Below are 10,293 nucleotides of genomic sequence, written 5' to 3' on the forward strand. Positions count from 1 at the left end.
TTATACAAAAAGTGAATATTATTTAATGCAAAACAATTATTTAATTGTGTTTATGTACAGTATAGAATACATGAAATGCTTACTATGAAATTAGCCACAGAAATTGTTAAACAATACATAATGTAAGATGTGGTGGAAATGTTAATTACGATGAAAACATATAAAAAAAAATCTGTTATGTCCACTATTGGATATAATTATCAGATAAATAAAAATAAGCTAGCAAGAGTGTGAAATAATATTTTCACCTGTTTATGTACAGGATCATCTATCTTCACAAGCTGCAGTCTCTGTGGTTCCCGCTCTCCTGCCTTCAAGGGTCTCAGGTGTTTAATGCAAGAGGCTCATGACCTGTTGCTCTGCCGATTACTCAAATGCTCAACTTTTCTGTTATATGACTGCTAAAATGTCATGCATCAACATTGAATAATATTTTATTTGACATTAAGCATCGCTTAATGTGATACAGTATCTCTAATGTATGTATCAGCTCAAGGTTCATATTTCATATTCCATATTAATATTGCTCAAGGTATGCTGTACCAGAGCTGGGTGGTGACAAGTTCAACACACACACACGTGCCATAGTAGATAAATCAGTCAGAGTATACCACCTGACTGAAAACTCAAAGCATGAAGTTAATGTGAGACATGCCTTCAGATTAGAGGAACACTGAACACTTGTTAAAAAAAAAAGTTTTATTTTTAAAACATGTTTAGATATTTTTATGGAAATACAGTAAAATATACTGTTTAAAATTAGAAAAGATTTAAGAAAAAGATTAAAGATGACAATAAAATCACACGGTTTAAGGAAAAGTAAAAAATGCTAATGTGCAAAGCCACAGATGATTTCAAGTGGTCTCTCTACTGAAAACCTGTTTACAGCATTGCGTGTGCGTGTCAAACCTCAGGTCATTAAAGAGCAGGTAGAAGCTGTTACACGGTCCAGAAATGGTTGCTATAGGTATTCAGGCAATGTGTTAAGTTACAGATCATCTTTTACAAGCATTTTAATAACACACTGAGAATGAGGACAGATAAAAACACAAGATGGAAGCTTCACTTCACATATCAGATATCCTACTGACCTATGTCCTAAATACATCAACAAAATACATAGTTTAAATGTAGAAGTCTAATTTTTATCTGATTGGATTGATTCCCTTATCAATTAAACTTCCTCTCGATTTCAACTGCTTTTTTTGTTGTTTTTTTGCAAATGTTTTATCTGCAAAATTAACGTGTAAATATTTGAATGTACATAAAAAGATTCAACAACTGAGACTTAAACCAAATTTCACAGATCTCTTCCACCAAGGCACCAAGGTGTTTTTCTGAGTTATTGAATTGTAAACTTGATTGGTTAACGCCTGTAAACATTTGGTGTCTTGAGGACTGTTCAACTAGTGCATGTGCAATAATTGTTTATGGTTCATTGAATAAGCATCAGAAACATTGCTTAAACCCTTCCCATTAAAGATCTGTGAAGTCCTGCCCTCTGGCCAGTAAACACATCAGAGAAGAGATGACATACCATTATTTTGATTAAAGATTATGGGGGATCATGAAAGAAAAAGAAAAAGGATGTCCATGGATAAATCATTTATAATAGAAAAGGTAAAATTTTCCATAAAAAATAAGAATTATCTATTTAGATTTTATTGTGATTTTAATGATACAGATGAAAGTTTAAGCAGTGGTGAGAAAATTCAGTTCACAATTCACAGATGTTTGCAAATTAAAAATCTTTGATTTGATTCACAATAAAATTACAATTTTAACGTGTTTCGGTTTGTGTATAAAAAAAGTATTTATATGATTATTAAATGATCAACCCTCTAAATACATTGTACACAGTGTTTTTTTTTTTGTTTTGTTTTTTTACATACATATGAAGAGTTCAGATGCAAAAGCCTCTAAGTTCCATCTGAAATTTTCTTCTAGAATGATAATTTTTATGAAGCTCAGTAATTTCACTTAAATGGCAATGAAAATGACCTATTAATTGCCATTTAAGTGAAATTACTGAACTTAAATGAACGAGCTTGATAAAAAAAAGATAATTCTAGAAGAAAATTCCAGATGAGGCTTTTGCATCCGAACTCTTCATATATTAAATATACATATTTAATCAGATTTTCTCGCAAATTTTCTGTAGACTCCCATGTCAGCCCCCAGTTTAAAGCCCTGCACTAATATTATAATTTTATATACTCAACCTGTTGAACTCTTGACACAGTTATTAAAGAAATATGTTAAATACGTTAATCTTCCATTTGTTTTTGTTTTTTTGTTTTTTGTTTTTTTCTGAGCTGCTATGAGCAACATTTCTGAATTGTTGAATTGAACTGACACAGACTTTCTTTATTTCTTGATACAGTGAAAGTTTAAATTAATAAATAAGACACCTGTGTCCATAGACTCCAATGACAATATTTTGTACTCTTCATGATGCTGATGATACAAACAAATATTAGGTATTAGGGATCTCTCTGTCTAACACCAGTGAAATATTCTGCTTGTTAAAATATGCTATATAGCCACCCACAGTGCTTAAGAAAACTTTGAAAATGGCACTCAATTAGACATGGTACAATGTCACTATATATTTAGTTTAATAGATACATTCTTTAGATCTGCATCATTTCTCAGGTTTATAGACCATGTACATGTGAGATGTCAACCACACATGTGACTCATTACTCTACGTGATTCATGGGCAGCTCCATTTAAAATAGTCACAGGGTGTGACAATTTGATCCGCTCTCGTAACAGAAGTAATGTAAGTGATGAAACCTAGAAGAAAATAGCCTCATAAATGAAGACAGCTCTCCTAATATATGAGACAGTCAAAACTGATTATGATGTTATATTCATAACTTCATAAACATTCCCTGTCATCTTTTGTGTGTGTTATGTGGAGTGGTGTTCTGTGATTTCAGCTCTACGGACAACTGTAACTCATCCTTGAGACAAGGGGCTCTATGGCGGCACCTCAAGTTCCCCTCAGGTTACATTTTGGAAAATGTCTCCCAAAGGCATTTAACTTCTGAAAATGGTGTTTTTTCACCTTCAGCACCACCCAAAACTGTGACATCACAGTGACGAGGGACACCTTATGTGGGAGTCACTGAACAACAGGACCATCACCTCCTCCAACTGTCGCCACCACATATATAAGTGACACTTGGCTCAGATGCTATAGTTTTGACACAAGGAATTTTCAAGTGAAGTCATGGGAATCCTACAGGTCGATGAACTGGTAGGCACTTCTAAATGTCTTTTTAAAAAGCATTGTTTTTTGTGTTATATATATATATATATATATATATATATATATATATATATATATATATATATATATATATATATATATATATAGTTTCATTTGATGCTTTTGGTTCAAGATTCCAGTTTCTTTTGTGCATCTCGGAATTTTAGGTCCTAATCTCCTGCTATCCTTTATCCCTGCTCAGAATTATTTATTTTTTGTACAAAAGACATACCAGGGCAGTTGTGGCATGTGTGTGTTTACTACTCACTGCTCCTAATGTGGGCACTAACTTGGGTTAAATGCAGAGGACTAATTTCGAATATGGGTTACCATACTTGGTCTTCACGTACATACAGATAATACCAGGCCTACTTATACTATTTGAAGTATTTGAAAACAAACTCTTTTTGTTTGCCTCAAACTGCTTGAGAAATCTGAAAGGAGATGGATTATATCTCTTTATATATTTTACCTCTTTTTTTTTTATCAACAATGCATTTTCTGTGTTCTATAATGGGTGTTTTAAAAAGGGATAGTTCATCCAAAAATGAAAATTCTGTCATTTAATCACCCTCATGTCATTCCCCAAACCATGACTTTCTTTCTTGCGTGGAACACAAAATAAGACATTTTAAATACAATTTACAATTTGGTTACTAACATTACATTATGCAAAATATGTTATTTTGTGCTCTGCAGAAGAAAGAAAGTCACACAGGTTTGGAATAATATGAGGATGATTAAATGATGATACAGTGATTTCTTCGGTTATCATTATATAGTTTTTTTTTTTTTTTGCTACTATTATTTTAGGTTACAGACATAACAAGTGGAAACAAAGAGCAGGACGATGTGGCACAGAAATATCCTTCTGAAGAATGCAAGATCTCTGTTGACCATCATCTGAAAAGCCATAATAATCTTCAGAGTGATAGTGAAGATGGTTTTAATGTAAGATATAAACATGCATTTGCATACCTCAGCAATGTGATTAGAAGTGTATTTTCTTTAGCATATGAAATGATTTTGCAGACTGACAACAGCACAAATGACCTCCAGGAGATTCTACAAGGGAGTCAGAAGATAAAAATCAGTACACCAGTCTACAAAATAAAGTCTGAACAAGAGATAGTGGTAAACAATGGTCATTGTGCTTCAAAATAATCCTCATTAATAAGATATTTCAATCCCTGAAATAATCATATCTCATTGTTTCACAGAATGATTTTGTTGACGAGGATGACTTCCTGAAGGCAGCGTTGGATAACAAATTGCCAATGATCAAGAGTTACCTTGCCAGAGGTGCGGACCCAGATGCATGTGATAATGTGAGTTTACCCAACACAATGAATAAAAGTCAACTGTTAGCATTAAAGGACTAAAACACTATATATATATATATTTTTTTTTTTTTAGTTCAACCGTACAGCTCTACACAGAGCTTGCTCACAAGGAAACGTGGAGATTGTGAACACGCTGCTAGAGGCCGGTGCTTCAATTGAAAATAAGGACAAGGTATACTGAAAACTGTTTACTTGTACTTTTTCTATGGATACAAACACACACACACACACACACACACAGTGCTTGATAAAAACGTGCAAGGTAAAGACGAGGAAAAATATTTTAATACTGCTTAAAATCCATGTACCAAATTCTTAGAAATGTTTGTATTCATGTCTGCTTCATAATGGTTTTGAAAAACATTTATACCATTTTCAAGAAAAGTCTGACATAGTGTAACCAAGTAAAAGTATGGCATGTTTTCCTGAAAGCATGAATTTGCATGTTTCTTTTATTCACATAATAAAAAAATATATATATATATAAATCTAATTTAATGTTTTTATTACATGGCTTGGTTGAATTCTAATGTAGAATGCAGTCTGTTATTTCTTGATAACACACCGTTGCCATGAAAAACAGAGCGTTGCTATGGACGCAGGATTCTAACTGTAGAGACGGAACGGACTATTTTATTTAGCGGAAGCAATACAATCGTTTTTAAATCAATAAAATCCTTTTTAAATCAATATTTTGTGTCAAATTATTGATTTATTTGGCAGGTAACCATGTAATAAGCGGGATAATGTAGAGCGAGGCGGTTGTTATAGCGAATACAACCCCTTCAGGCTGATTCAAAACCCTCCTGATCAGCCTGGCAGGGTTATATTCGCTATAACAACCTCCTCGCTCTACATTAACCCTTACATATTGCATTAACAAGAACATAATATACGTACAGAGGATCACAATGTATTCAACTGTAACATTCATAATAGTATCAAAGAAACAACAAAAAGAGGAAAACAACTAACGTTACATAGGGGATAATTTGCAAGCAATTACGAGAAAATGATTAAAGACATTCTATATATCCATTTTGCTTTTCCATTTCTTGCATCTTTTAGGGCCTCAATATAATACATTAGTTCAGTTTTAAATTAATTCATAAATATATTTTTGATCCTCGTTGATCTTTATGTCATGGGGGCCAGGGGTTCTCACTATTATCTCACTTCCTGTTTTTTTTTTGCCGTGCACGTTGGTTGCACCAAATTTTGTTTTCAAAATTTTAAACAAAACTGACTGCTGCTTCTATAAATTATTATATAAATATTTAGTCTATTTTCATTAGGTATATGTGTTAATTGCTGTTAAATGTGTTTTATTTATATATATATAATAATACAAAATTATACATAGTACATCTATTCTGTGGATACAAATTTGGATAACATCAGTGGAACTTCTTACTCTCATGATTGTTTTTAAATAGCTTCAAGCAACTGAAGTTCACTGGGCTTGTCGTGGCGGCAGTTTGCCAGTGCTGGAAGCACTACTCAATCATGGGGCAAAACTGAATTCCAGAGACAAGGTAGAAGTAGTTATTCAAACTGCAAATTTGTTTTAATGATATAGCTGGTGTGGTCTGACATACTGTCTCTTTTGGTAACTCTTGGCATCCTTAGCTTCGCAGCACTCCCCTTCATGTGGCAGTCAGGACAGGACAATATGAATGTGCTGAACATCTCATTCACTGTGGCGCAGACGTCAATGCAAAAGACATAGTAAGAAATCAGGCAACACAGACTTTGAGTCAGTAAATGGTTAATTAACTTTAATGGTCACTTAAATGTCATTCTTCATCAGGAGGGTGACACACCAATGCACGATGCTGTCAGACTGAATCGTTTCCAACTGATCCAGCTTCTTCTGATGCACGGAGGAAACTTAAAACTCAAGAATTGTGTAAGAATTTTTAAATGTAATGTTTAGTCTGTATACTATTATCCTGTTGCTGATGTATTATTAGGATGCTGATATATGCTAATATAATTTGCATAGGGTGTAGCCAATCAATGCATATCTGTCTAAATGACAGCTATTTATTTAAAGGGATATTTCACCCAAGAATGTAAATTCTGTCAAGATTTACTCACCCTCACGTTGTTTTAAACCTGTATGAGTTTCTTTGTTCTCATGAACACAAAATATATTTTGAAGAATGGTGGTAACCAAACAGTTGACGGTAGCCATTGACTTCCATAGTAGGAAAAAATATATATTATGGAAGTCAATGGCTACTGTCAACTGTCTGGTTACCAACATTCTTTAAAATATCTTCTTTTTAGTTCAACAGAAGAAAGTAATTCATACAGGTTTGGAACAACAAGGGTAAGAAAATCATGACAGAATTTTCATTTTTGGGTGAACTATCCCTTTAAGCTGTGTGCAGTGCCATCTTCTGGTAATTATGTAAACTTATTCCTTTTGCTAGTCGGGAAAAAGTTATCTAAAATAATTTTTAGTTGCCATTTTTGTAAAGTCTTTTCACTGTTGTTTGATCACACTTGCCATTGCTTTGTTTTCTTCAGGAGGGAAAGTCACCGATGGACAGTGTTTGTGAGTGGCAGAACGGCGCTAAAACTATCTTTGACAACTTTAAGGATGGTAAAAAATAGAAGCAATACTTGGCCACCAGTTACACTTTGGGCATAATATGCTCAAAACCTGCCTTTTTAGAATCTGATATTTAAGGAAGGTATATTATTGAGCTCTGCATGACATTACACCTTAAAAAAAAAAAAAAACTTTTAGAAGAGTTTTTGAAAGAAGCATAGTAACTTTTTATTGAAGTATAGATAAGGTAAAAAGGAATGAGAAACTTGGAAAACAGAACATAATGCTTCTTTTCAAATGGAAATGCACTGCCTGAATTAGCTCTGTTGCTAAGATTAGATTTGGCAACTAAAGATTTGAAATCAAGTTTTGATCTTGATTGATTTTATTTCTGAAAGTGTTTAGTAAGACATTAACCATTTTGCTTGCAATTCTTTCAAAGGTTGATGAAATAAATGTCATTTTTTCATGACTGTATTACATTTTTAAGTAGATTGCAAGACTTTAAGGAACGGGATTTTTTTTTTATCATTTTAAAATACTATAGTTATTATACATGAATACTTAAACTCCAGCTAGAATACTGATACTGGCTACACTAGTTCAATTTTGGCCTTTTTAGGTGCTGGAGTTTCCTCTTCTCGCTTCTCAGGAGTTTGTGGTTTCTTCATGGTGTGAACAACACCAAACGCAGTAGCTCTCGTCTCTGTTATAAAGAATCATGAAAATCACCTATGAACAACATTCATTCATATATCATTTTAAACAAATGTAATATCAAAAATAAGACAAAGATCAATAAAAAACTCTCTTATGCCCACTGGTATAAATGCACACTCCGCAAATCAAAGAGCAAACTAACTGGAAACAGGACCATGTAGTATAGATGTATGCCTTTACTGAAGAAATGGGAAATAGTGAGGCTATTTCCCATCAATTTACCTCCATGCAGCAAGACAGATCGACAGTTAGTAGAAACGGCAGCTTTGGCGTCTCCATCAGACAGGCTGAACACAAGCCCCCTGAAATCTCAATGAAGGAACATACCAACATGCACACAGTACCATGACATATTCGGGACAACTTATTTATATACTAATTTAAAAAGGATACAAATTGGCAATGTCATATGGGCCTCTCAACTCAAGAGGCTAAGAACAAAAAAAAAAGAACAACAGATGTAAAGGTCATACTGACCATACAATACAGTAATATTGAAATCATATATTAACAAAATACTTTTTTTACCCTTTCTGCTCCACTGGACACTATGATATTCTGTGGGGGGAAATGCAATTTCTGAATCGGCGTAACGTTTTATGGCCATGTATGCGTAAAAAAGGGACAACATACTTTCCCTTTGCAGAGTTCCATAAGGACGAAGGCATTGGAAATGGTGTATCTTCTCATAATGTTGTCTCTGATGGCTGCTGCATAACAGATCTCAAAGAAAACCCCCCTGTCAATAGCCTGAAGTGACAAACAATGACATCAGTGATGATAAAGGGATAATTCACACAAAAATGCAATTCTCTTATTTATCAAAGTTCATGATGTTTTAAACCCATATTGAAAGGTGGAATGTTAAAGATATAATGAAAGCATAAGAAAAGTGGTCCGAAAACACCATGAGAAAATATTTGAAAAGGTGCTCATACAACTCAACATGAGGAAAGTACATTTATTTAAATTTTGGTGTGAAATATGTCCTCATATTCACATTGTTGTAATTTTGGTTATTTAACTACCAAATCAAATTTAAAATAAATGCCTTAGTGCTGCTTGAAATCACCTGGTAGGTATGGCTATAAAATGCTATAAACTCACCCCATTAACCGGAGCCCTTTTAAAATGGAAAGGCTGTTTTTCAGTCACTGCAATGCAGATAATGTCGACATCAAAAGTCATGCAGGCTGCCTGGCTCAGATGAGGGAAAACATACAGACACTTTAATAACACACAACAACTGTTGGTTGTCATCAGAAATGTAAAGAAAAGAACTAATACTTGGCCTAAACTGAAGCTAATTCAGAATTGCAATTTCACTTACATGAAAGAGTTTTTCTGTTTTGGGGTACACCGCCACAAGATCAAAGTTTTTGTATTCATTGGTTGGTCTCTGAAGAGAATAACAACACGACAATATAAATCTCACCATATGAATACTGTAACAAAAATGTTCTTGTTGTTTCCTCATTATATACTCACAAAATGAGATGCATCAGAAGCCACAATGGTCAATCGATTCAGTACTTTGATGGGTGATGATTTCCCCTATGAAAAAATAAATGAAAAAAAAACCCACAGACTGTTCATTAACAGAATATTCATCACGGTTAATTATGCTCTGGAAACATGCTGAAGTAAATTACCTGTACTATTGGGAATTTATCAAATATGTCTGACACACTCTGTGGCTTAGGAATTTCCTGTAATACAAGAAAATAATTCATGGGTTTCATCAGGTCCCTTTCCACAGGTGTATAAAATCACCTAGATTATGAATGCAGACTGCATTGTGCTTAATTAATACACCTGTGGAAAGGGACCTGATGAAACCCATGAATAGCATCATCACATGAAGTCCCTCAAAGTGTACAAATGAGAGTAACTTATTTATATCATACCGGTTTCTTCTGTTGTGGTTCAACCACATAGTTTATTGCGACTGTTGAGTAGCCAACTGAAATATAGATTAACGTTACAAGTTTATAACAGCATTAAATGTTTTTCTAAAAGTACAGCAGATCTAGGATTTTATTTAACTTACCCTGTTTTCAATAGTTAGATTTTCAATGCGTTACATTTCAGGTAAAATTAAGCCTTCAAAACTACTACTATAACTAAGTTACTATATTAATGATACTTACGATGCGCAGCTGTCTCTATGATGCTTTGGAGTCTGTTCTTGTCATTACTGCTGATGATGTTTAAATCCATAAACACCGACATCTTTCTTCCACTGACACCGACCCGCAAGGTTTTACAAGCGTGAATGTATAGTTTATTTCTTATTACACAAATCTAAACCATTTCAACTAACGTTCTGAGAGCCACATGCACACACACACTCGACTACACGCTAAAGCGTAAACCACTCGAGTAAATGGAGC

The 10,293-nt window shown here is 33.8% G+C and overlaps 2 protein-coding genes across 2 annotated transcripts; one reads left to right on the forward strand and one right to left on the reverse strand.

Annotated features, from left to right (window-relative positions):
• Window positions 1-2,732: 2,732 nt before the first annotated feature.
• On the forward strand, window positions 2,733-7,697 carry ankrd1b (ankyrin repeat domain 1b (cardiac muscle)). The gene is made up of 8 exons (XM_082152912.1): window positions 2,733-3,265; window positions 4,091-4,411; window positions 4,498-4,605; window positions 4,694-4,792; window positions 6,057-6,155; window positions 6,250-6,348; window positions 6,431-6,529; window positions 7,156-7,697. The coding sequence occupies exons 1-8, from the start codon at window positions 3,239-3,241 to the stop codon at window positions 7,240-7,242; spliced, it is 939 nt and encodes a 312-aa protein (XP_082009038.1). The 5' UTR covers window positions 2,733-3,238; the 3' UTR covers window positions 7,243-7,697.
• Window positions 7,384-10,261, reverse strand: rpp30 (ribonuclease P/MRP 30 subunit). The gene is made up of 11 exons (XM_082152871.1): window positions 10,051-10,261; window positions 9,808-9,863; window positions 9,553-9,609; window positions 9,389-9,454; window positions 9,231-9,299; window positions 9,008-9,097; window positions 8,534-8,650; window positions 8,429-8,458; window positions 8,294-8,331; window positions 8,123-8,202; window positions 7,384-7,886 (listed from the first exon to the last, which is right to left on the reverse strand). Exons 1-11 carry the CDS (start codon window positions 10,130-10,132, stop codon window positions 7,774-7,776), a joined length of 798 nt encoding a protein of 265 aa, XP_082008997.1. The 5' UTR covers window positions 10,133-10,261; the 3' UTR covers window positions 7,384-7,773.
• Window positions 10,262-10,293: the final 32 nt, after the last annotated feature.

Source organism: Leuciscus leuciscus (genome assembly GCF_965113295.1).
Source record: "Leuciscus leuciscus genome assembly, chromosome: 21".
In the NCBI taxonomy this organism is placed as follows: Eukaryota; Metazoa; Chordata; class Actinopteri; order Cypriniformes; family Leuciscidae; genus Leuciscus; species Leuciscus leuciscus.

What these genes read in the sequence shown, in the direction of transcription:
- ankrd1b (XM_082152912.1), top strand. Translation starts at nt 3,239, where the DNA reads ATGGGAATCCTACAGGTCGATGAACTG. An exon ending in TCCTACAGGTCGATGAACTG is followed by an intron (nt 3,266 to 4,090) that starts GTAGGCACTTCT and finishes CTATTATTTTAG; the next exon opens with GTTACAGACATAACAAGTGG. An exon ending in CAATTGAAAATAAGGACAAG is followed by an intron (nt 4,793 to 6,056) that starts GTATACTGAAAA and finishes GTTTTTAAATAG; the next exon opens with CTTCAAGCAACTGAAGTTCA.
- rpp30 (XM_082152871.1), bottom strand. Translation starts at nt 10,132, where the DNA reads ATGTCGGTGTTTATGGATTTAAACATCATCAGCAGTAATGACAAGAAC. An exon ending in AACCACAACAGAAGAAACCG is followed by an intron (nt 9,610 to 9,807) that starts GTATGATATAAA and finishes CTTGTATTACAG; the next exon opens with GAAATTCCTAAGCCACAGAG. An exon ending in CTTCTGATGCATCTCATTTT is followed by an intron (nt 9,300 to 9,388) that starts GTGAGTATATAA and finishes TATTCTCTTCAG; the next exon opens with AGACCAACCAATGAATACAA.